Raw genomic sequence first — 25,157 nt, forward strand, 5'->3', positions numbered from 1 at the left:
CAAAGGGTGGCTGTTTTCCATTTTATTATTCTAAATAAAAACCACACTTTGTGCTGGATGATGGAGTATAAAAGAATCCGATGTACAACGATTTTAGACATCTACTATTTTGGGGGCGGGGGGAGTTTACAAAATATACAAAACTTTACAGCAAATAGATAGTAACCACTTAAATATCAGGTCAGTACCTACTATTAACTTAATGGAAAGGTTAGACAGTAATTACAACTCTCTTTTCTGCTTCATTTTTTTTTTTTTTGAGATCTGGATCCTTCGAGAGAGGGAAAGAATGAAAGAAAACCCCGTTTGTGTTTCAGAAATAAAGAGACCAGTCTCATAAGGTTACGTTCTCCATTGGGACACTGCTGCCTTTTGGTTAGAGACGGGGCAACTTGCTTCAAGCCCCATTAGTGTGGCAGGCACCTGGGATTAAACAGAACCCTACAATGTCGCTTGGATCGTTGATAATATGTTGTCCTGTTAGAAGCCCCCGTTTCATCCCCAAGGATCCCAAAGCTCTTTACAAACAAGAATTAAACCTCACACCCTCCCGCATGTGAGGTAGGTATTTCTTAGTGTCCCTCATGTTTACAGACTGGGGGGTAATTGATGCAAGAACATACACTGAGCCAGTAGAAAAGCTGGGAACAGAACCCAGGGGGTCTCTCTCCCAGCCCCCTGTATGGTCTACCAGACAATACTGTTACCTTTTCCCACTAGAAGTAGTGTTTGGCTTCTGAAGCGGGGCCAGGGCATGAATAATTGTTAGGCAGTAAACCAAAAAAACAACTCTGTGAGCCGGGGGCATCAGCAGGACATGCCTGGCATGGGAGACAGATTTTGGACTCTAGCCTCAGGGAGCAGAGCAGCCTGCTCTGGTTTCAGAGTGAAAGCATGAGAGAGACTCCTTCTGTCTCTGGACTCCACCTAATCCTGCCCCCCATAAAGCAGCATGGACATTGCTCGTGAAGACTACTTGATCTCTTAGCCTGGCTGGCAGGACCCAGTGGTAGCCCCATGACAAAGGGGAGGCAGAAAACTGAATGGTAAAGAAGGTGGCCCAAGCAAGGGAAGACACCGGGACCCATTGCAGATTAGTCATCGCGTCTGGGGTTACGGCCTTGATCTAAAGCCCATCGAAGCCAGCAGAAAGACTCTACTTGATTCCCGTGGAGTTTGGGTCTGACATATTGAGGGAGGGCGCTCCGGAGGGTGAGGGCTGGATCCTGGCATTGGATCCCCAGGCTGGGAGGGAGAGCCCAGGTTTTGGCCTCATCCCAATTCAGAGAAACTAAGGGATTGAACTCGTGACAGAGTTTTGCAAATTGGAATTTTTTTCACTTGCCCACAAGCAAGCACACAGTCAAATGGCTGCCAATCTCTTGAGTGTTTTGAGGGAGAACTAAACGGGTCATTATAACCCAGGGAAAAGCCAAAGGCAGAAGTGGGCAGGGATCTGAGCTCTGGCCGCTCCCTGGCTGAGCCGACAGCTCCCCCTTCCTCGACCCACTGACGAGAGCTACGCTGAGCTGCGGAGCAGTCGAAGCCCGGGGAGCGGCAGCAGGGCCTGCCTTAGCCGTGCCAAGTAAATACCCAGCGGTTTCAGATGGTCCCTGGGCCACCCTGGCTTCACTGTACCTCAACGAGTTTGTGGACACAAAAGGGGACTCACACCCCTAGCTCATACTGTAGACGTAGGCACAGACCAGAGTCACGAAAAAGGGGGCAGGCGTTAGCCTTCCCTTCCCCTGACCTGGGGCAGGGTGTCGCTTGCTGTTAGTGTTTCAGCGTCCAAGCATTTGTTTGTTTTTTTGCCGCAAAGGCTTTTGCTTCACTGCTTCGATTCGGGTGTGCAGACCTGTAACCATGAGGCAGGGCCCCGCAGCATTCCACACGGCTTCTAGGACTTGGCAGAATGACCTCCGGATGGCTACCTGCACCCAAGAACTTTTTGCCTCTTTGAAAACCCTTCATAGGAACCCCCCGACTGGCTCAGACCTGCCGTCCATTTAGTCAGCACCAGGTGGGGCAAGGAAAGGTGTAGGACATCCCCTCTATGACAATCATGGGTTAGCTTGTTCAGTTCGACATGAAGTCAGAAGTCAGCCAGGGCTAGCAAAGTTCGAGTCAGATTTAATCAAGAACTAGAATTCTGTCATTTCAACATCCACTTCCTCTTTTAAACACCTTCCACGGAGGGCCATATCCAGGGGCTGGGTCCAAGCTTGGAGCCACCCAGGGATGTCTGCATATGGCACTCCTTAAACTGGTTAACATTACACAGACTGTGGAGGGCAGATCTCAGACGATGGTCTCGCCAACATAGGGTTTTTCTTAGTGCCATGTGGTTTGACTGGGGCACCAGTGTTTGAAAGCGCACGTCAGTACAGAGGTCAGCAGGGTTCCTTCTGCTCAGGAGCAGGGGAGGTTTCTGCTCAGGAGCTGTGGTTGGTTCCTCGTGCGAGCTCTGGCACTGCCTGGACGAACGCAGCCAGATGCCTTCAGGGCTCTGCCTCCATTGCCTGCACTCACATGCCCTTATCGCAGCTTGAGGAGGTGCCGATGGGGCATTAAACCTTTACACTGAAACAACCACCATCAGCTGCAGACGGGAAGGGATTCTGATGACCATGCTAAAAAGCAGGAGCTTCCAAATGCGGTCGGGGATGCTGCCCTTCCACAAATCCCATCCCAACCCTAGAGCATGAAGTCCGACTGGTGGAATCGGTACCACTCCTGACTCTAATCAACAGGAGATGAGCAAGAGACTCGCTCCGTTCCCCAGGGTTCCCAGCACAATTAACTCTTAACACCCTCGCCCCCTCAGACCGCAAGCTCCTGCCTTCTTTGTGCACCCTCAGACATCGTGCCCCTCCCGCAAACCTACTCCTGGCACGCTAGGCTAAGCAAGCAGTCTCTGCTTATTGCTCACTCCTCTTCCAGTCTTCATCTTACCCTTTATCACAAGTGTTTGTTTCACAGGGCCCAGAAACAGAGAGCAGAGTACGGAGAAGGACGATGCTGCAGGGCTGTTACTGCACCCGTGGGTGGGGGTAGAGGGTTTTTTTTTTTTTTTAAAGGAACGTGAGGGGTCATTTCCCTAGGATGCTACATAATAATACTCATAAGTGCTCTTTATCTTCAACACGTTTTAGACATGAACTGGTTAATCATCACCACGCTCCAGGGAGGTAGGTAGGTACCACAAGTATTAACGCCCCCATTTTACAGATGGGGAAACTGAGGCAGAGAGGTGAAGCGACTTGCCCAAGGCCACAGTGAAGTTAGTGTTAGCAGTGGGGTTCGAACCAAGGGACGCCTAGCCCCCAGGCAGACCAATGCTGCTCCTCTGAGGGTGTCTACGCTGCAGCGGTACCGAGCCTCCCCACCCGGGCAGACAGACTCCTGCTAGTTTTGCTCAAGCAGGTGCGCTAAAAATAGTAGCTTGGATGTTGCAGCACCAGCGGCAGTTCCAGCGAGTCACCCGAGCTCAGATCTGGGGCTCGCCTGAGCTGTGGCCAGTGTCGCAATATCTTTTTAGCCCGCTACCTCGAGCGCAGCTAGGGTGAGTCAGTCTCTCCCAGCGGCAACGTGGCAGAGAGAAGCTCCCTGGGGGGCTGGGGGAGAGGCTGGCAGAGTGTTCAGAGTGTATAGAAATGCGGGAGCCTGTCCACAGGTTCCCGTGGCTTCAAGTCCTGAGCTTCAAGCCCTGAGGTTATGAGGTAGTACAAGTCACCTAGGGACAGCTCTAACTCATGCTGCTACATGTGTCATATTCACACCTTTCCACTCCCCACCCCAGGGCAGTCACGCTGGAAAAACCATCCCGACCTCCACCAGCGGGCGTGTGTGAAAAGCTACAGCGTTACCTGGTGAAAGCAGACGGGGTAAACATACATCAGCCCCGACGATGTCCTTCGATAGAAACCACGTCACAGACGCGGTGGCCGTTCCATTACCGCGAGGTGGGGGGCTAACCCTGTAGCGGGGAGAACGCTCTTCCTTCAAAGACACCTTCCCAGGAGTTAAGGCAATGGTTTCTTTTCACCCTCATCCTTTGCACGGGCACAGGGATGCGTGATGCACTCCACACTCCAACCCCCAGACTTCTGTACTACCGACTTAGGGAGGGCGGGGTGAGCTATAGATCCGTGCCCCAGCAGCATTAACGTGCTACTGCAGGCCGCAGAATCACAGGGACTTGGAGGGGACGATCTCTGCTAAAAACATTTCTCTTCGGTATGGGAGTGGGGAAAAGGGGGAGAACAAGGGGGAAACCAGACCTTCTGCCAGCATTTGCTATGTGCTTCCCCTGGCTCAGTGACTCTTCAGAGAGGGTAACGTGTTCCCTCCTGACAATCTAGCCTAGTTTATGGAGAGAGACCTCTCCTCTTTTCTCCAAGAAGCTCTGCCCCGAGCTAGGGCTGCTCTGTTACTCCTACATTTCCCTGCCTCTCAAATGTGACTTTTAAACTTCAGAAGAGGTACGGGGGGGCGGGGGGGAGAAAACAATCAGCAACTGTGGCCCTGGCTCAGATGGGCGGCTAGAAGTTGCACTAATCCCCCTTTTCAAGCATCAAGTCGAACTCCTGGAGCGCTCCCCTGGCCGCAAGGCCATACTCTGCTTTGTTCCTCCCAGTAGCAGCAAAGCCTAGAAGAAAACCAATTAGTGTTTTCGTGTCCAACACCTTCCCGTCCTGGCTGTACTGAGGCTGGCTGTCAGGATAATAGCAGCATAAATCTAGGTGTGATCTCAAAGCCGCGGGAGGCCAGACTAGGGTTAACCTGCTCAACGGAGATAGTTGTCTATTTATTAGATCCAAAGTCCAGGAAGAAACGCCAACCCACGGAACTCAGCGGCCTCTAATGGGACTGGAGGTAAGTAAAGAGAACGGGCTTCTTGGTTTAGCTCATGTGCTGTTAACTGGAAGGATGCCGACAGAAAAATCCCGAGGCAAGGCCAAAAAAAAAGGAGAATTTCATCCACAACGTCCAACCGTTAAAACTGGGGAGGGGGGGAAGTCACCACTTTGTAGTTAGCGTTTGCTCCCCCACCCCACCAGCACCGCCCAATCAGCTGTCTGTGTTTTTCTCTGCGTCTTTGGAATGGATTATGTACATGAATGTCTGTTCAATGGTGAAATCGGGCGGCAGGCTGCCTTTGTGGACGCCGATGTGCTTGCTCATGAGGTTTAAGGTGGAGCTGTAGTGTCCACACACAGTGCATCGGTACATGAGGGCCCCCGAGTGCGTCTTCAGGTGGCACTTGATGGTGGAGCGGCCGCGGAAGAATTTGTGACACACTTTGCACTGGTAAGGCTTTTCTCCCGTGTGAATCCTCCGGTGGTAGTTGAACTCGCTTGTGTGGGCAAACCTCTTCCCGCAGACTTTGCAACTGTACTTACTGTTTCCTGGCTGGTTCTGCAGAGCCAGGTCCTCACTCAGAAATTCCTCTGGCACCTTCCTCTTCTGGAGGGCTTGCTGCTGGAGCCGGTCTCCAAAGCTGGGCCGGACAACGTCCAGGCTGCCGCCACACTTGTGCTGGCTGATGTGGTAGCGGTAAGCCGCTTCCAGCTTGAAGCTCTGGCTGCAGAAATGGCATCGGAAGAGAGTCTCTTCCATGCTCTGATGGACAGCCATGTGCTTCTCCAGCAGATGCCGGTCCACGAAGCTGTTAGCACAGATGGAGCAGGAGAAGACGGAGATGCCCAGGTGGGACAGGGTGTGCCACATCAGGCTGCAGAGGTTGAGCTGCCGCTGGTCGCACACGCCACATGTTTGGCCTTTCAAGTTCACGTGGTCCAGGATGTGGCCCCGGACAGTGTGGAAATCTTTGGCCAGTGGCTTCCCGCAGGCGGTGCATACCAGCTCCGAGCCGGGCCCTCCACCAAACAGGTTGATCTTGCTGGGCAGAGGGTCGCTGGGGTGGACAATAACGTTGTTGTCAAACACCCCCTCTCTCCGGTGGAGGGTGAGCTGCCATTGGGTGAAGAACTTGGTCTCGCACATGTCGCAGGAGAAGAGGAAGATCCCGATGTGGGACAGGACATGGGTGACCCGGGAATTACGGTCCTGGAAGTGGGTCTCGCACACCTTGCAGTTGCCGGTGAGCAGGTCCACGTGGTCCCTCGCATGCTGGCGGATCAACTGGATGTTGGGTTCCAGGACCTTTTTGCACACCTGGCAGGGCATGGCCTTGCTCTCCCGGCTGTCGTTCTCAAAGGCCAGCTCCTCCTCGCTGTCATCGCTCAGCTCGATGACCTCCTCCACAGGGCCCAGCTCTTCACCAGCATCTTCAAAGTGCAGCTCGTCCGCCCCTAGGTCCTCCAGCTGCAGCTCATCCATCTGCCCGAAGCCCTGATCTTTGGAATGGTCACTGTTGCTGGGGCAGGAGTTGCTCCCGGTGGAGATGTCCAGCGAGGTATCAGCAGCGAAAAAGCTGGTCTTGCTGAAGTCCCCGTTGCTCTGGATCTTATAGGGCTGGCAGGTACTTGCAGTGGTTTGAATGGCCATGTTTACATTGCCCAGGCTGGGTTGAGACACCATGTTGGTGGGAGAAGCAAACTGCTCCGTTAGTTCCTGCTCTTCTGTCTTTGGAAGCGGTTGATGCATCAAAGGCAGGTTATGGCCGGCTTCACTAATGGGATTCCTGTCATCCTCTTTGTAGCCACCTGCCAATTCCCCGTGCAAGATGCAATTCCGCTCAGGGCCAAAGTGCTCCCCACTGCTCCGGAGTTCGCCCAGGGAAGGGTTTGGTTCTGTCACCGTGCTGCCCAAAGGGCCCGAACGGCCTTCTCCCGACCCAGAGGGCTGCTTGGTAATAGCTGAGCTCTCCAAGTCGGGGAAGGTGGAATGACAGGCCTTGAGCAGATCCTCCATGCCCAGCCTCTCTGCCACCTCGTATATGACGCCCACGTTGATGAGGTCCGTAAAGAGCTCAGAGGTGTAGACAAAGCTCAGGATCTTCTCAAAGTTAGCCGGCGTGATGAAGTCCACCACGTAGGTCCTGGCGGCATCCAGCCCCGTGTTAAGGAAGAGGTTCTGGAAGTAGCCGGCCGCGCAGGCCAGCACCGCTTTGTGTGCAGCAAAGGAGCGGCTCCCCACCACAATGGTGACGTCACACATGGTTTCCGACAGCCTGCACTTGTTGAGTTCCTTCAGCAGGTTGTTGGGGTGATCCGTGCTGTGTAGCTTGATCCTCATGCCCATCTTAGCAGTTGCTCAAGAGTCCCTTCTCCTGGTCAGCTTCTTATTCATTCGTTCGCCAGGCGCTTAGCATCCAGCGGCTGGCAGGGCGAGGGGCTCTAAAAAGAGGAAAACGCAAGAGTTTACACTTCAGAGTCATCGCTGGTTTGGGGTGAAATGTCCCGGCATGTTTCATGCTTGCGTAAGTAGCAGCCAGGGAACAAGGCGGCTGCATTGGTGGAGATTCTCTCTCCAATTACCCATTCAAAAGATACACAGAGGTGAGGGGGCATGTCACAAATGAAAGGACAGAGAGAAGTGGCTACATCCTTGCTACTCTCCTAAATGGGAATGTGTAATTTGGCATAATGATTATGCTGTCGGGACTCGAGACCTGCTGAATTCTACACGCACCTATAAATCCTTTAGGTTTTTAAGACCAGGTTAGACAAACATGTGCCAGGGATGGGCTTGGTATCCTTAATCCTGTCTCGGAATGAGGGGGCATCTTCTCGAGGTTCTTTCCAGCCCTACATTTCTATGATTCCATTCTGTGTAGGTTCTTATTCTGACCTCATCACTAATATCTGGTCCACTCTTCAAAGCTAGGTTGACGTAAGTTAGGTGCTCAGGCGTGAAAAACTCATGCCTCTGAGAGCCATCCAGGATTCTGCCTCTTGGAGAGGTGGAAGACCAACAGCAATGGAAACCCCCCTTCTGTGGCGGTAGGAAGCATCTACACTACGGTGCTAGTGCCATAGCTTGGCTGCTGTAGCACTTGCAGTGTAGACATGGCTTGAGTGTCTTCCAGTTCTGCATTAAGTGACATGACTAGCACCTACATTTTGCTCTGTACAATTTAGAAGGTATAAAGATACCGAAGCAGTGAAGGGTTAAGGATTTCTTTTCCCCCCTCTTGTGAGAAGCATATACTAGATATTTTTTCTAATGCCTTGACTACACACAAACTGGCTCTGATCTCAGTTAAACCAGTGCAACTTCTGCATGTAGACAACGCCTAAGGAATTACTACTATTCTTATCTCGCTGAGATCCAAAATATCCCCGGGCAATTCACACTTCACCATCAGAATTGGCAGACGTTAAAAATACAGGTTTCAGAGTAGCAACCGTGTTAGTCTGTATCCGCAAAAAGAAAAGGAGTACGTGTGGCACCTTAGAGACTAACAAATTTATTAGAGCATAAAGTGAGCTGTAGCTCACGAAAGCTTATGCTCTAATAAATTTGTTAGTCTCTAAGGTGCCACACGTACTGCTTTTCTTTTTGTTAAAAATACAAGAACTGCCACTACAGAAGAGACTAGAGGTGCAGCGAGCCTGGTATCGCACCTGAGGTTCATGAATGAACCTAGTTTAAGATCTTGCAGCAACACAAGGAATAAAAAATAAAAGTCTGCAACTTTAAGAAGCGTGTGAAAAACTTAGAGCAGGTTCTCTGCTTTGCCTCCTGTGTCTGAGCTACGCTATAGCTATTATTAAACACTGTCAGCTCCCTGCCACAAAAAGCAAATGGGGGAGTCCCACAACAAGCAACCCCCAGGTATTCCCTCCGGCGGAGTCCCTTTGATTGGCCTAGAGAATGGTTCACGCTCCCATCTACAGGTACAGCGCCTCAAACCCTTTCCCAATGACCAGAGAGGCTAAAATAGGGGCTTCGGTCAAAGGTGCAAAAAGGCCAAATAAAAAAACCTTGCTACAAAAAGTAATTTACTTTGTCAGTCACTATCTGAGCTCCTGTTTCTATATGGGGGTCTCTGTCTCCCAGCTTGACTTCCCTACCGGTTCTGTAGTAGCCTCGTTAGTTATCTTTATAAATACGCAGCCTGGATCGCAGACTCCTACCTCACAGGCTGGGCATTATCGCTTCTAGGTCTCTTCTAGTCATTACGGCTCCGTAGATTCCTTCTGCCCACTGAATATCTCCAGATCCGCCCCCCGCCCCAACACGTGTACTGACTTTCGTTTGCCAGGTTGGCTCTCATTTCAGGTCTTGCCCCTAGGTCTAAACTCTCTACATTTCTTTGAATTATTTCTCTGCTCTCACCGGCATCTGCATCCGCTGTCTTTCCGGACCATTATTACAGAAGACTGGACTTGTGATACCAATCTCTGCAAGACCCAACCAGGCCGCTCCAACTTGGCCTGCACCCCTTTTTTGTTTATGAGCTGTTGGGACAGTTTTCAAATTGGACAGACTACTCAGTATCGAAACATCCCCAGGGCAGTAGCGTGCTTTGAACCTCAGCCCTGGAAGCCTGTTCTCAATTTTTCCAGGACACGAAAGGAGACAAGGGGAAGATCCAGATACCAAGCGGGGAGGTGACACAGGAAGCCCAAGGTTGCTCCAGTTTAGAAGCCATGAAAGACGGTGTCCCAGTTTGCAGACTCTTAGCACCGGGGGGGATTTTCTCAACTAGGGAATCGTGGAAAAGAAAAAGAAAAGCCACCCTGATCAATAATTCACCAGGGAAATGGGAGATAACGGGGGCTGCTCTGTTTGGAGCGCAGAGCATGCAATGCTACCCCTGAACCTAAGGGAGTAGGTCACCCCAGGCCCCGTTAATGTTGCCTATAGCAGCTGCTTCTCCTGCTTTGCACATGTACAACCTCAGGTTTGCCTGTTTATTACGTGCTTTTCTTCCCTCTGCCAGAGGATGAACACCCCAAAGGCCAAAAGAAGGGATGGAGTCCTCAGGATAAAGGGGGGAACGGATGGGAGGAGGGGGAAAAGATGAAGGGGGGCTGCCTTCCATCCTGAGGGATGGGAAGAGTGGGAGTAGGGAAAGCGGGAAGATGGGATGAGCCACCCGGGCTCCCGCACTTGAAGTATGTGTGTTGGGGGGGGGGGTGGGAATAGGGGCTCTTCTCCATCACAGGATTTGGGGGGGTGGATGAAAGGGCGGAAAGGGACATGGCAGTGGAATAGGGCAATCCAGCAGGAGGCAGACACAGTGAGAGGAGGCTCTTTGGGAGGGTAAGGGGGCTTTGGGGGCCAGCGTGTCCATAGGTGGGGGGGGCAAAGGGAAAGCTGCTTGGGGAGCGAAGGAGAGGGAAAGCAGTAGGTGGCTGTGGGGAGAACTTAGGAGGGGGCAGAGACGGCAAACGAGGCAGCCCCTATCCGGGCAGCTGGGATCCCCCAAAAAGGGAGGGAGAGCCCCACACGCGAGGTGGGTGCAGAGAGATCCCCATGCAAGAGGCAGAGTCGTCCCTTGTACAGAGAGAGGGTTGGGGGGTCTCCTAAATAACAATCCCCTACACCAGACGGGAAGGGAAAAGTCGAGTCCCTTACTGGGGGGAGGGGGGTCCCCGATACAGAAGCGGGGAAGAAAGGCGAGATAGGGATCCTTGTACCCAGGGAAGGGGGAGAGAGAAGGGGGATGGAGGCAATACAGGTGCCCTGTGCGGGAAGAGGGGGGCTTCCCTATGCCAGGGAGGATCCCCGATACGGGGGGCAGGGATGCCCTATGCCACAGGAGGGCAGAAGGGGGGGTCTCGCGGGGGGGCCCATCCAGGGGGAGTCTCATGGCGGAGGGGTCCCCTGCTGGGGGGAGGGGCAGAGGGTGGTCCCATGGGGGGCGGCGGAGGGGGGGTCCCGAGCGATCCCGCGGGGGGGTCCCATGGGGGGCTTCCACGCCACGGGGGGCGGGGCGGCAGAAGGGGGCCCCATGGGGGGCGGGGCGAGGGGGCAAAGGGGGGGGCGGAGGGGGGCAGGGGGCCCCCGCGGGGGGGGCGGGGTCCCGCGGGGGGCGGGGCGGGGCGGGGCCCCCCCTTACCCGGCCGGCTCCGGGCACCATCCCCGCTCGGCTCCACACAAAGGCTCCGACCCCCCCGCTCCGCCCGCCCGGCCCCGCCGAGGAGGCGGCCGCGCCGGGCCCGGCAAGAGGCTCCATCCGCCCCGCCGAGCCCGCCCGGCCCAGCGCCGCCCCTGCCCCGGAGGGGGCACTGCAGCCGGGGGACCGGGGAGCTGGGGGCGGGGCGGGAACGGGGGAGGTGGGGGCAGGAGGAGTGGGGGGAAGGGGGCAGGAGGAGTGGGGGGAAGGGGTGGGAACAGGGGAGGTGGGGGCAGGAGGAGTGGGGGGAAGGGGGCAGGAGAAGTGAGGGGAAGGGGGTGGGAACAGGGTGGTGGGGGCAGGAGGAGTGGGGGGAAGGGGCAGAAAGATGGGAGGTGGGGGCAGGAGGAGTGAGGGGAAGGAGCAGAAAGATGGGAGGTGGGGGCAGGAGGAGTGGGGGGAAGGGGGTGGGAACAGGGTGGTGGGGGCAGGAGGAGTGGGGGGAAGGGGGCAGGAGGAGTGGGGGGAAGGGGTGGGAACAGGGGAGGTGGGGGCAGGAGGAGTGGGGGGAAGGGGGCAGGAGTAGTGGGGGGAAGGGGGCAGGAAGAGGGGAGCTGGGGGCAGGGGCAGGGCAGGAGAAGTGGAGGGAAGGGGATGGGAACAGGGGAGGTGGGGGCAGGAGGAGTGGGGGGAAGGGGGCAGGAGTAGTGGGGGGAAGGGGGCAGGAAGAGGGGAGCTGGGGGCAGGGGCAGGGCAGGAGAAGTGGAGGGAAGGGGTGGGAACAGGGGAGGTGGGGGCAGGAGGAGTGGGGGGAAGGGGGTGGGAACAGGGGAGGTGGGGGCAGGAGGAGTGGGGGGAAGGGGGCAGGAGAAGTGAGGGGAAGGGGGTGGGAACAGGGTGGTGGGGGCAGGAGGAGTGGGGGGAAGGGGGCAGGAGTAGTGGGGGGAAGGGGGCAGGAAGAGGGGAGCTGGGGGCAGGGGCAGGGCAGGAGAAGTGGAGGGAAGGGGATGGGAACAGGGGAGGTGGGGGCAGGAGGAGTGGGGGGAAGGGGGCAGGAAGAGGGGAGCTGGGGGCAGGGGCAGGGCAGGAGGAGTGGGGGGAAGGGAGCAGGAACAGGGGAGCTGGGGGCGGGAGTGGGGAGAGCTGAGGGAAGTTGGGGGGCAGGTGATGGGAAGTGGGTCTCAAGTCAGGTGATGGGGTGGGGTGCGGTGCGGGGTTAGGGGAAGCTGGGGGGGGCGATGCTCGGGAACTGCTCCCTACGCAGCCAGGCAGGACTCTGGGGGAGCCTCCTGTCCCCAGGGCAAGAAGCTCCCCCGGCTTCCACCTTCCTGGGTCTGACCCCGGAGCCTTCAGCATCCTCTGCCCCTCCCTGCGCTTCCCACAGCGAGTCCGCCCAGGCGGGGTCCTGTGGGGGCCAGAGGGTCCTGCCCCCCCACTCCGCAGGCAGAGGGACTCTGAGCCAGCCAGTAAAGCAGAAGGTTTATTAGACGACAGGAACACGGGCTAACACAGAGCTTGTGGGGGCAGAGAACAGGACCCCTCAGTCAGGTCCGTCTTGGGGGGCAGGGAGGCCAGAGCCCCATCTGGGCCTCCCCCCATTTCCCCAGCCAGCTCCAAACTGAAACTCTCCAGCCCCTCCTCTGGCCTTTGTCTCTTTCCCGGGCCAGGAGGCCACCTGATCTCTGTTCTCCAACCCCTTCAGTTGGCACCTTGCAGGGGAGGGGCCCAGGCCATCGGTCCCCAGGAGACGGGTGTCGGCCATTCTCTGTGCAGACACCATCACACTGGCCCCCTAGGGCTCTGCCACAATCACACCCCATTATCCCCCCACCTAGATACGTAAGAACTGCATAGGGGAAACTGAGGCACCCACACAGTATTCAGAGAAAACATGAAGAACATTCCCACTTTGTCACGGGGGCAGTGAGGAAGGACTGGGGGTCAAATATCGGAGAGTGAAGGGGGGTCAGGGGAGCTGGGGGCAGTCAGGGTGGGGTCACTCGAGAGGAGGATCTGCAGAGGCTGCTGTGACCCCCTGTGCTCCCCAACCACAAAGCAAGCTGGGGGACACTGGGAGCAGGATGGAGACTGGGGGACATGGGGGAGGAGGACAACTTGGCCCTGGAGAACGTGCAAGCAAGGACAGAGCAGGTTGCCCCTGTGGGGAGGAGCAACCCCTTGCCTGGCTCTTCTGGGGCTGGCAGGTGAGTGAGGGCCCCAGACCACTCCATTGGGATTGATGGAACAAGAGCTGGGGGAGGAATTTGCCTTAAGGCTGGGGTGGGGGGCAGAGCTCCTGGTGTGGATCCCAGCCATGACCGCCAGAACCGAGGGGATCGGGGAGCAGAAACAGAGCCCCTGGCTTCTATCTAGGGTTGCCAACCCTCCAGGTTTGGCCTGGAGTCTCCCGGAATTGGCATCGATCTCCCAGTGACTATTGAAAGCAATCCGGGAGATCGAGCACCCTGCCATGTCGTTCATGCACTTTGACCGCCTCTGCAGTCCCCCAGCCAGCTTTTGGCCCCATTTTGCTGACTGGGTCCATCTGAAAACACCTGCACTGAGCCACCCAAGCGGGTAAGCCAGAAAAGACCCTGGACTTGCCCTGAGCTGGCCACCAGTGGAAGAAGCTCGTTGCCTCCCTGGCCTGCTTCTTGGTGCTCTGCCCAGGGCACTAGTTGCATCCAGGAATCAGTGTTGTGTCCCATCCCTACGTTCCCCTGCCGTCAGCGCCCATATCCTTGTGTTTGGCAAATCCCATCTTTCAGACGGGTCGCTGGCCGATTCCCACAGCATTCTGGTGTCAGAGCTGCGCAAGGAACCAAATTCACAAGAGGGCAGCGTGGCTGCATCAAACCAGCCCATGGCGCCCGCTAACAGCAACCAGAGGGCTTATCCGAGTCTGTCTGTCCGCGCTAACTGCTCCTGCCTCCCACTCCAGAAGGAAGCCTGGATTTTAAAATGCCATGCACCGTCTCTTATTTCTACACAGGCCATGGAAGGCTCGGCCTGAGGCCAGTTTCCTGCTAAACGACTCTTACTGTGGATCTGAGTTTTGTATTGTTTCGGCTTTTGATAGTTAACTGCTTCTGCACTGCACACCTGTGAGCTTCACAATGCAGCCACAGGGAGCATCCCATGGTGACAGGTGGATCAGGTATTCCCCTGGTAGGACAGAGGCCGAAAATCCATCCTTCTGGTGTTCTAGAATTTATTCTGGCTCCTGGACTACCGTGCTCAAGGTAAAAGATGACAGAGCAAGTTCTGTACTCTGTTCCCTGCCCTTTGGGAGCAAAAGGAGCAGAAAGCACCCCTTTGGCATCAGGGAGTCCCCACAGCGGACATGCAACTGGCTGGCACAAAATAGAGCAGCTCCCACATGGTCTGACCCGGAGCCAGGGCAGAGACTCTCGGAGCCACAACTGGCTCCCTTGGCCCTGCTCTTACATAGAGGAAGAGAACATGGCTTGATTGTTCTTACTGCTGGTGCTACTAACCCCCCCTTCTCCCCAAATCCAGCTGGGATCTGCAACAGAGAAAGATTCTGCTGTAGAAATTGAGCTGACGATTCTTCTACTGATGCCCAAGTGGGAATCCATTCCCTCTCCCTGCATTGCATCAGTGACACAAATCCACGACTCAGAGACACACTAGGAGCCCCTCTAAAGAGGTGCTGCTTTCCCAGGCATTGTTCAGACCCTAATTACAGCTGTTCTTCTGCAGCAACGAAGTGGTTAAATGATGCCCTGTGGCCATTTCTATTTGCCACTCTGCTAATAAAATTCACCCTGGCTCTGAACTTTCCAGGATCACCTCTTAGCTGATTCGAGGGAAACCACAGTTTGAAAGAGTGGGGGAGTTAAATGGAAAGGTCTGGGCCAGAGTACCGGTCCGTCAGCAAGTTAGCAAAGTGGGGAGAAAAAAGGCAGCTTGTGAACTTCCAGCAGATACATCTTAAAGGCTTTCCTGAAACGGACAATGCTTACACAGCCAGGAAGTGTTACAGGTGAATACTAGTTGACTAAGGGGACAGTATAAACATCAGACAGGGTTGAGATCAAGACTACAGCCTAGTGCGCTGGACTGGGAGCTACAATTCATAACTTTGCTAGACACCAAAAAGCCTGGATTCAGCAGAGACGGACTGATGGCTCTTTACAACAGTCTGTAACCTGCCGCCCCTTCGAATGACTTCTCACAATATGTGTTAGCTGCTTATGCTTAACAATCTGTCCCACCTTGCACTTAGCCATGCCACTCTGAGGACCTTTCCCAGCCCTGAAGAAGAACTCTGTGCAGCTCGAGGTTGGTCCCATACAAGATAATTGCTTCCCCCACCTTGTCTCTGTACAATGCAAGGCAAACGAGCACACTCCGGCGGTAGGAGCTCATGCTGATTCTAGAGTCACTTCTGGAAGGGCAGGAGAATTGCAGGCGCACGGTTCCCAGAAATGTCACTGAATCCTCACTCAGCGTCTTAGCCAGCACATTAGGAGCTACACTCAGCTCATCTAGACCTTGTAGGTCTTACAAGGATGCTCCTGCTCAGAGGCCAGAGTTAATGGGCAATCCTTCCTGAAAGAAAATACCTTCTATCTGGCCAGAGGAAGGGTGGGACTAGAACTGGGTGGAGATGGACAATCCCGTTTCACACCAACTTTCTCGAGGTTTCGGAATCTGGTTTGTTCTACATTGGCTTCAAACCCAAAATGCTTTCAGAAAATGGAATGGGCCCCAAAGGCCCCTTTTCAGATAGACAAGGTCACATGTTCAAGCTGGCCCCTCGCTGCAAGTAAGCAGCAAGTCCGCCCTGCCCCTCACCACCTTCCGGCCAAAATAGAGATGTCTCTGCCAAACGGTTTCAACAGCAGATTTTGACAAGAAAAAAATGTTTAATTGCAAAAGTTCCACCCAGCTCTCTATAGTAACCAGGCAGGATTTTTGGGTTGTTACCGCTGAGGCTGGGATACCAAATGGATGGGCAACATTGCAAGAAGCTAGGGAAGATGCCTCGTTACTAACGGCATGCGAGAAGGGAGAAAGGCCAGGCTTGAGGTTCAAGCACAGGATTGGGCGTTTGGACATCCGGATTCTCTTCCCAGCTCTGCTACCCACTGGATCTTGGGCAAATCACCTGCCCTCTCTGTGCCAAGGAGCATAGGAATTGCTGGGCTGGATCAGCATCTTGCCCAGTATCCTGTCTCTGGCAGTGACCAGCGCCAGAGGCTAGAGAGGAAGGCGTAGGACCCCTGAACTGCACTGATGCCTTGCATAGTACAAACCTGGTCTTTTATAGTTAGAAATCGGCGTCAGCCCTGAAGCACAAGCCTTAATACCCCTTCTCCCACATGGAGAACATTTCCCTCTGCAAAGGAGTGTTCGGCGGCATGGGGCAGGGATTGGTTTTTCATTCTGTGTCCGTCCCGCACCCAGCACGGCGAATTACCAGGCACGAGTGTAATGTACCTAATATATAATGCACAGCGCGCAGCACAGTGGGGCCCTGGACACATGACTGGAGCCCAGCAAACAACACAATCCTAGGAAACATCAGGCAAAGAAGCTGAGAGGCAGGACAGCTCATAGGTAAAAATCGTGGTGTATTGACTAGTCAAGGGTGGTTTTAACCTACGCCACAAAGGGGGTTCTGCTGGCTGCCCAGGGTGTCTGCGGTTGGTGCACACGGCGGGGAAAGCACCATGGGGCGGGGGCATTACTCTGTTTCCAAACAGGGAGCACTAGCGTTAGGACAAGGCGCAGGCTGGAATGGGGCAGGCGGGACGAGATGGGGCAGTGGGGGAGAGTTCTCCACGACAAGGCGAATGGTTCCCGTTAGGTTGAGAGCGCAGCGGGCTTTGGCGAGCGGCTTCGTCTCCATTTCTCGAGGCGCTGCAGGCGCTTTGCTTGTCCCCAGCGTGGGCACCTGCAGGAAAGAAGGAGGAAACCCGCGGCACCTTGGATCCTTCCACCCTGGGGTGGATCAGTCTTGGGAGAGCTGGAAAAGCCTGGTTAAATCGATTAGATGCTTTAGCCTCGTTCCCTGCCCCTGGAAGCCAGCTCTCCCACTCCTTTCCCTGAGCTTGGTATATATGAACCACTTTTCAATAACGTGCAATCACACACAAATTGTACACGTGCAAATAATCCCCAAGACACAGCCCAGGGCTGGAGTGGAAGGCCCGGCGACAGGAGACAGTGGGTGTAGCCGTGGTACCAGACTCATCTGTATGCATGGAAAGCGTCTTTCACATATTTGCTCTTTTCCTCCATTTCCTAAAATTGCACCGCAATTATCATTAAGGTTTAGGCTCGGCACGAAGAGAAACCTGCCAGCTCTTGGTCTCATTACCCAGCCGTCGCCGGGATGCAAATCACCAGCTAATGAATTTGTAATAGCAGAATAAGTGCCATGTAATCACCCAGTTAGGGGGATTACAGCTATTTATGTCCCGTAACTCAGGCTGCTGTGTGCTAACACGCACAGGATCAGGGCTCTGCTCAGCGCATGAGTGGGCGATAGCGGGCGCAGGACCATCAATGGGATTTTCGATCTGTAATTAAACTCCCCGTATGGGTATTTAAAGGCTAATGTGCGAGGCGAAGCGTGACCCTTTGGGACGGTTTGCTCAAGCGGCTGTGGTTTGGCAAACCTCGTATTTCTCGGCGGTAACCGCTCCCGCGGTAGTGAAACTAGACTAGAGTAGGCAGCTCCCGGCCTGGTGTGCAGGGACGGGACGTCTTGACCCCATGTCCCAACGGCTGGCTAATACAGCACCTTAAGTAGGAGGCACTAGCGGGACCTGACGTCCCAAAGGGCTGAGTTAAAACCATGGGATGTGGGGGTGGGGTGGGGTGGAGTGGTCAGCCCCTCTGTAGTATGAAGGCAAATACCAAGCTTCAAGTTGGGCACCCAAAAACGGGAGTGCCGAAAATCAGGGGCCACTTTAACATTCCCTCCCAGGACACACACACACACTTTTCAGGAGCTATTTCCCCATGGTATTTCTCCCCCCCCACCCCCACCCCCCACTGTTCCTCTGATATTCTTGTTAACTGCTGGAATTAGCCTACCTTGCTTGTCACCATGAAAGGTTTTCCTCCTTTCCCCCCCCCCCCCCGCTGCTGGTGATGGCTTATCTTAAGTGATCACTCTCCTTACAGTGTGTATGATAAATTGTTTCATGTTCTCTGTGTGTGTATATCAATCTCTCCTCTGTTTTTTCCACCAAATGCATCCGATGACGTGAGCTGTAGCTCACGAAAGCTTATGCTCTAATAAATTTGTTAGTCTCTAAGGTGCCACGGGTACTCCTTTTCTTTTTGCGAATACAGACTAACACGGCTGCTACTCTGAAACTTTTCAGGAGCTGCAGCTGCTCCTGTCTAGCGCAAGCCAGAGAACTGCCCTGCCTTAATTCCAGTGGTTAGCTACCCACCTCGTTAAAATTGTGCACCTTGTTTCCAGTCAGAACCTGTCTAGCTTCAACTTCCAGCCCTTGGATCTCACTTTGCCTTCGTCTGTTAGATCCAAGAGCCCTTGATCGTCAGATTTTAGTTTCCCATAGAGGTATTCCTGGGTTGTGATCAAGTCACCCCTTAACCTTCCCTTTGTGACACCAAACCTGCCAGGACCCCCCGCCCCCCATCTAGCTACAAAGAAAGGCAAGTTGGTCACCACACACGCGCACCCATACACACACCAGTGAGATTTGGGGCACCATGACATGCTGAATACTCCCCTTCTGGATCAAAGTAATGAGACACTCTGGTCAGCTGGAGAGGTGACCTTTGCCACTCGCCATCCGAACCTTCTGGGGTGAAACTGGCAAAGCTCACTGAAGCCAGGATGGCTAATCCGTGGTGCCAGGATCTCACCCTCATTGTCCCAGAAGCAGGTGGCATTGGCCACCTGCATCTCAGCCCGGTACAGCAGCTCTGTGTCTGGATTCGAAAGAGGTGAAGGATTTGCAGTCCCAGGGTGGCAAAGACCTGGCAATTCAGCTGGCCTGTAGCCCAGCCTCTCATCCGAGCACCATTTGTGAGCGGCCCCCGCGGGTCAGGTAACACGCTCCCACTTTCCCCTGCCAGAGGCCCGAGCTGCAGGGAGACTCGGGGCTGTTTTTCTCAACCTCTCCGGGCCCCAGGAAAAAGGACGACAGAGCACCAAGCCTGGGCTAGTGACACACGCACAAGCTGCAGGCGTGTGGGCTTGAGCCCGTGTGTGTCGCACGGGAAGAGGAGCTAACAGAACCGGTCCCCCGCTGCCCTCACCTCATTCTGCATTTGGGGGATATTTGAGGTCGCCAAAGCCAGTGGAAGTCTCCTTGTTTCTGTCTGTGGGGTCGTCTAGGGTTAAACAGAGGGGCAGAGAAGCAGTCAGTTCCTTCCCCGACCCGTTCGCCCAGCCCAGCCCCCACCCATTTCTCAGCCCCCGCAGGAATCCCCGCTCCTGGAACGGTCAACCTGTTCCGCCCCCGTTGTGTCACCGGAGTGGGGAGACAGCGGCCAGAGCTGGATGCGCTGGGACTGGGGCAGCCCTTCCTGCTCTGTAGACGTAGGATCTCCGTTAGGGACATCAAGGCCTCTCCCCTGAGTGGGCGGGCGGGTGCGTGGACACTTGACAGCGGTGGGAAAGGGCGTCCTGGGGCTTCCAGGTGGCACCTCGTTGTGCAACCACCCCCCACACCCAAGCTGGCCTGACACGGGCCCCACCTACCAGGCTCCGGGGTCCTTTTGCCCATGAGGCCAACAAAGAAGTCGTGCATGTCCCCTGCAGAAAGACAAGGGGGTCAGCAGAATGGGTGCCCCTAGCTGAGTCAGCCCGGCAGGCCGGGGCAGGGAAAAGATGCCACCCGAGGCTTTTCATCCTGGCCACCTTTGCCAAAGCGCCTTCTGGGTCCAGATCCCCCGCACCCCCACCCCCCAAGACACCTCAGGCCCAGCTCCCAGATTTGCCGCGTGCCCGGCCACTCCCATGACCGCAGCTGGCACAGCCGGAGCCCGACGTTTGCTGAGGACCTCAGGCTGGGCACACAGCAACAGAGGTGCCAATTGGAACCGAAGAGGGTGGCATATGGGAGCAAAACTCCTTTGTGTGGGGGTGGCGCTCTGAGGCAGGGACTGCCCTGGCCAACCCAAGGCTCCAGGGCCCAACCCGGGGCCAAATGCAGACGGGGCCTAACCATGGCCCTGGGAAGCCGGGGCTGCCTGAGGCTTTGGCTGTCTTTCAAGGGCAGGTCCCGTCTACACTCCAGCTTGTGACAGTGTCGCCTGCCTTCAGTGCTGTGTCCATCAGGAGCACAGAGTGGAGCGGGGGTGGGGAGAGGCCGGGGCGTCCCCCAGATGGATAGGGCAGAGAACCCGGTGCCAGGGAAGGAGGGAAAACAGGACTTACGTTTCTGAGGGGGGATGGGCATCTTGGTACCTGGAAGAGAGAATTGCGAGGGGTCAGTGGTGCTGGGGGGCAGCAATCAACCTCGCCCCCCCCACTTTCGCTGCTTTCTCCCCATCCCCTGCCCGATAGCAGCTCCCCACTCCGGCCCCTTCCAGTCTCCCCTCTCCCCCAGTTAGTTTTCTCAGGGCAGGGGATGGGGTCGGGTACTCACGGGCATCATCCTTGCCCGCCAGCTGCAGCAGCGCTTCGTAGGAGACCCGGTGGCCATTGTAGAGTCTCCTGAGCAGGGCCGTGGGCAGCTTGTAGAGGTCTGAGCTCGGCTGCGGGGAAGACAGGGAGAGAGGCGGGCGTGAGCCCCAAACGCAGCGGGGCCGAGAGACAGGCAACTCTAGGGATGAGGGATGGCACCACCGGCCCTGATTCCCTCCCCTCCCCAGCTCCTGCCAGCCCTGGCGCCTGTGGCCCTGAGCCCCACCCGGAGTTATGCCTGCCCCGCGCTAGCCCTGCCATGCTGCAACCAAGTTCCCGGGGCCGGATACCTCCAAGATTTTGGCAGCATCAAGGTGTTGCTGACTGTGGAGTGTCAGCGACGGCTCCCAACCACCCCCCTGGCTCCCCATTATGTGCCAGAGGGGGTGGGCGCCCCGGCCCAGCCGGCCCAGTGCTCCGGGAGCAGGATCTTCCCCCTGGGGATTTCATCACATTTTCATCAAACACCACTCAGCCCCCGACCCCGGCCTGGCAGGAGACTCCTGATCGCAGTGACAAGCCAGCGTGAAACCTGCCAGCTGTTCCCAGTGCTGTGGGGTGGGGGGACGGGCCGAGTGGGAGTCGGGCCCAGCCCCAGACTCTCCCCTCCAGCCCTGCTGGTGCCCCTCAATCCCAACCCACAGCCCTCGGCAAGCCCAGTCCTGGAATTTTTTTGAGCCCTGGCCACTGTTCCAGTCCATCTGCAGTCGAGTCTCTAGGCTGAGCTCGCATTTAACTCATCTCACTGACGTCCTAACCAGCTGGACTCCCGAGGGTGGGGGTGTCTCCAGCATTAACCCCTGCACTCCTGGGGCTAGCTGCAAAGCAGGCCCTGCCAGCCCTACAGAAGCCTCCCCGCTGCGGGATTTCCTCCCGGGGGGGGGGGGGGGAGGAATCAATCAGCAGCTCCCCTGAGAAATCTGCTCTCGGAGCTGGGGTGGACGTGCAGGGGGGAACCCCGGGGCTCGGTGTGGGCTCAGTGGGGACCCCGGCTCATCCCCTCCAAGCTGGCAGGAGAGTCAAGTACCTGTGAGGAACAGGCAATTTGCCAGCAAAATCCTCACTCCCCTGCAAATCGGGGGTGTGTGTGTGTGCTTGGGGGAGCCTTTAACCCTTAGGAGGCCAAGTGCTTTTAGTGAACGGGAGATGGGAGATGCTATCCTAGTTCTCCCCCTGCAGCTCTGCCAGGGGCCCCCAATCCCAACCCGCAGCGCCCCCTCCCACCTTGCTACAACAGTGGCTAGCCTCAGCGGCGCCCCTGCTAGAGCTAACCCACCCCCTCCCCTCGGCTGGTTCATCATCCCAGCTGCTTTTCCGTCCAAAGTTGCAGCAATCTAGCGCTCAAAGACATTCCTTATTGCCGAGCCCATCAGAAGAGCCAGCCCTTGTCTGTGTCTCGTTCCAGCCGCTGCTCGGGGAAAGGAGCAATTTATGGAGGGAAAGAAAGAAACAAACAAAAGCCCACCCCAGACAAAATGAGGAAAATGGTCCTGAAGCGACCGACCCCGAGAGAATCGCTAGCAAATGCCCAGCGCGGCCCTGCAGTTTGGGGCCATTTGCCAAAAGCAGCCGCCCAAGGCCGGGGATCTTAGCAAAGGGCTTCCCAAAGCTCCAGTTGTGGGGGGGTGGGGCTGTTGGAAAGCAATTTGCATTCCGCAGAGCCCCCACCTGGAGCAAATCCCCCACCTTTGCACACCACAGATTTGCACACACCGAGGTTGACCAGATCACAAGTGCAAAAAGTCAGGACACTTTTTTTTTCCACGAGGTGGGGGAGTTATAGTTGCGTATATAAGAGAGAACGCCTAAGATTGGGCCAGCCGGTCGCCCTTCATGCCATCGGCTCCCCATCGCCGTGGACAGAGACAAAGCTCATGATCCACCTCACCCTGCTCAATCCTTAGGTGCTCCTGGTGTGTGGGGATGCGGCCTAAGGGAGTTAGGTGCCTAAATCCCCTTGGAAGCCAATGGGAGGCTGGTGTTTAAGTCAGCCAGAGGCTGCCAGGGCAGAGGGGCAGAAGCATCAATCACTCTGGCAGCTGGCATAAAGGGGTCACAGAGCCGGCCTAACCCCAATGCCCCACGGCCAGAGCCGGGGTGCAGGGGGCATTCCAGGAGGGGGGTGGCCCTTCTCCCAGCCACCCTTCCAGCCAGGGAAGGCGCCAACCCAGCACATCCGTCCGTCTGTCCATCCAGGTCCCCGTCTTCCTCGATTCCCGAGCCGGGGAGAGGCCCTCCCCAAAAGCCACCGAAAAGCCCCTGCCCTGCTCAGGGGACATACGAGGAGCCTACGCCCAGGGAGCCAGCTGGCACAGAGCTGCAGCAGGGCAGAGCTGGGCATCTCTGGGTATGTGAGAGCCCAGTGCGCAGGCAACACCAGGCAAGGTAGTTTTGTCTCACTGGTCCCTCGGGCTCTCCTGTCGGTCTGTAGCCACCTACTTGCCCTCGTCTTAGAGCGGAACCACGCTGGGACCAGGACCGTCTTCTTGTCCCGTGTTTGTACAGCGCCTAGCGCCGGGGGTCCCGCTCCATGACCAGGGCTCCCAGGTGCTACCGGAATGCAGACAGGTTAACAAATAATAATGCCTAGCTCTGTCCATAAGCAGATCTCCCACATGAGCAGAACTCCCTAGCTCTGGACTAGTTCCAGGACGAGGCCAGCCAGCTCCCACATCCAGCTAAGAATCATCATTAACAAGGGCCTGGAGGCTGCAGGGCTGTCGTGAGCGGTGGTGAAAAGAGGAATTGGGATCTCTGCACGGAGCAGGCTGTCATGAACTGAGGGAAACTGAGGCAGAGTCGCCCAGCACAGACTCAGTGAGTCTAGACCAGAGATGGAAATGGACAGGGGGGCACAAAGCAGGGCCTGAACGCAGGTGGTGGGGTGGGGAGAAGCCCCCTGTCTGCTGGACCACGGCCGCTCCCCCAGGGGACGGGTCAACGCGCACATGCTTGTGTGTGTGTGTCTGTGTCCATCTGTCCATCCTGCTGCCCCCACTGGAGGGTCTGAGCTCTGCTCTGTGTGTGTGCACGTGCGCAGGCAGACTGCTTCTCATCTCCTGCGTGCCCCCGCCAGAGAATCCCCCCTGTAACCTAGGGGTGTGGCACCAGCGGGGCGCAGCTCTGGGCGTGGGGGTTTATTCGAGTCCTGGTGAGTCTGAGGGATTGGGGATGCGCCCTGAGGGGCTGGGCCACTGTACAGCAGGTTCCAGGACTCGGAAGGGGGGTGCCCAGGTTTGTGCCCTAAGCATGCGCCTAGGGACCCCGAGACTGGGGCAGGGGCTGGCCTCTGGATCCCCAATGAGTGAACAAAGCCCAGGGGCTTGGCTGCCCCTCCAGCCGTCCTAGGGCGGGGGGTGCTTGCTCGCGTTTGTTCCAGCCCGGGCAGGTGAGATCTCTTCCCTTAGCAGGGGCTACACAAGACTCTTTGGCCACCAAGGATGAGCTGTGCCGGGAGAGGAGAGTGGGATCGCAGCTGGGATGGGCAGCACTGGCCACGGGGGCACGGCCGGGGAGCTCAAGACTTACCTCCCAGCCACTCTCCCGAGAGCAGCAGCTTTGCCTCCAGCCAGGTCACCCGCAGAACAGCCTGGCACTCGCTCCCTAATTGCCATTCCCCCGGGCAGGGATCAGCCCTCCCTCGCAGCGGGAGCCGAGTCAGGGTCGCCTGCCACCAGCACCTCGTTGGGTTAAATGGGGGGGCCCCGTTAAGTGGGAGGGGCTCTTCCCAAAGAGCTGCCGGGCAGCTCATCAGAAACATGCCCCAGCCAGCAGAAGTCAGCGGGTCGTTACTGTGGTGGAGTTTAGGGTCAGAAGGGGACTGGCTGGGCTGCCCTCCTGTATAGCACAGACCTGAGAATTTCACTCAACTTACCCCTGGGTTGAGCCCAATAACTTGGGTTTGGCACAGGTACCGGCTCCAACTGAGATCAGGTCACTTGGGAAAATTTTGACCTGAATGTTTTTTCCCAGACATGAATGTAAATGGTTTGGATTTGTCCCATGATTAACTAATGCTCCCCATCCGGCTAGCTCGCTAGTCACCGCAGAGTTTCCTGGCAGGGAGACAGCTTGAATGTCTAATGTAAAAATGCCACGCACAGTTGTCCGGGAAAGCCAAAAACCCAGGCACAAAACCAAATTATATCCCCCTTTAGGCCACGGGCCCACAGCACCAGGGTGGGAGGTGAGTCAACAACATGTCTCACGTTCCTTTGCCCCCGGGGGCAGCCACATGGACTCAGATCTCTTCACACCACAGCCAGCCCCGCTCCCTCCCTTTCTACCTTCGTCTGGATCCCTCTGGCCGTCTGTTGCTTCTCCGTCCCTTCGCAGTAGGCGTGACACAGCTTGGCTGCCACTAAGGACAGCAGCACCGTCAGCACCAGGGGGCTTTTCATTTTCCTCTCCCAAGGGCTGGGACTGGGGGTGATGGCCAATCTAAGGAACAAGAGAGACAAGGTGGGTGCGGTCCAATAAAAGATACAGGCATTTCCAGACCAAAACAAGGCTGGATTCATTCTTAGCATTAGTAGTAAG

The 25,157-nt window shown here is 56.2% G+C and overlaps 2 protein-coding genes across 4 annotated transcripts in view; both read right to left on the reverse strand.

Annotated features, from left to right (window-relative positions):
• ZBTB39 (zinc finger and BTB domain containing 39) lies at nucleotides 1-21,835 on the reverse strand. Of its 2 annotated transcripts, none has more exons than XM_043506525.1 (2): nucleotides 21,824-21,835; nucleotides 1-7,926 (listed from the first exon to the last, which is right to left on the reverse strand). In XM_043506525.1, the coding sequence occupies exon 2, from the start codon at nucleotides 7,207-7,209 to the stop codon at nucleotides 5,074-5,076; it is 2,136 nt and encodes a 711-aa protein (XP_043362460.1). In that variant the 5' UTR covers nucleotides 7,210-7,926; nucleotides 21,824-21,835; the 3' UTR covers nucleotides 1-5,073. The 2 variants fall into 2 exon arrangements, with proteins under 2 accessions (XP_043362460.1, XP_038234647.1); XM_038378719.2 differs by lacking the exon at nucleotides 21,824-21,835 and adding an exon at nucleotides 10,979-11,079 and having other exon boundaries at nucleotides 1-7,304.
• Nucleotides 15,916-25,157, reverse strand: part of TAC3 (tachykinin precursor 3) — an 18,722-nt gene continuing 9,480 nt past the window's right edge. Inside the window, exons 2-7 of one of the 2 annotated variants that reach the window (XM_043506528.1) lie at nucleotides 24,905-25,058; nucleotides 20,581-20,689; nucleotides 20,370-20,399; nucleotides 19,692-19,745; nucleotides 19,247-19,321; nucleotides 15,916-16,898 (exon numbers count right to left, since the gene is read on the reverse strand). In XM_043506528.1, the coding sequence (XP_043362463.1) occupies nucleotides 19,248-19,321; nucleotides 19,692-19,745; nucleotides 20,370-20,399; nucleotides 20,581-20,689; nucleotides 24,905-25,018 (381 nt within the window). In that variant the 5' untranslated portion in view covers nucleotides 25,019-25,058 and the 3' untranslated portion in view covers nucleotides 15,916-16,898; nucleotide 19,247. The remainder of the gene's footprint in view (nucleotides 16,899-19,246; nucleotides 19,322-19,691; nucleotides 19,746-20,369; nucleotides 20,400-20,580; nucleotides 20,690-24,904; nucleotides 25,059-25,157) is intronic. The other variant, XM_038378890.2, reaches the window with a different exon arrangement.

Source organism: Dermochelys coriacea, chromosome 20 (genome assembly GCF_009764565.3).
Source record: "Dermochelys coriacea isolate rDerCor1 chromosome 20, rDerCor1.pri.v4, whole genome shotgun sequence".
Classification (NCBI taxonomy): domain Eukaryota; kingdom Metazoa; phylum Chordata; order Testudines; family Dermochelyidae; genus Dermochelys; species Dermochelys coriacea.

What these genes read in the sequence shown, in the direction of transcription:
- ZBTB39 (XM_043506525.1), bottom strand. Translation starts at nt 7,209, where the DNA reads ATGGGCATGAGGATCAAGCTACACAGCACGGATCACCCCAACAACCTG.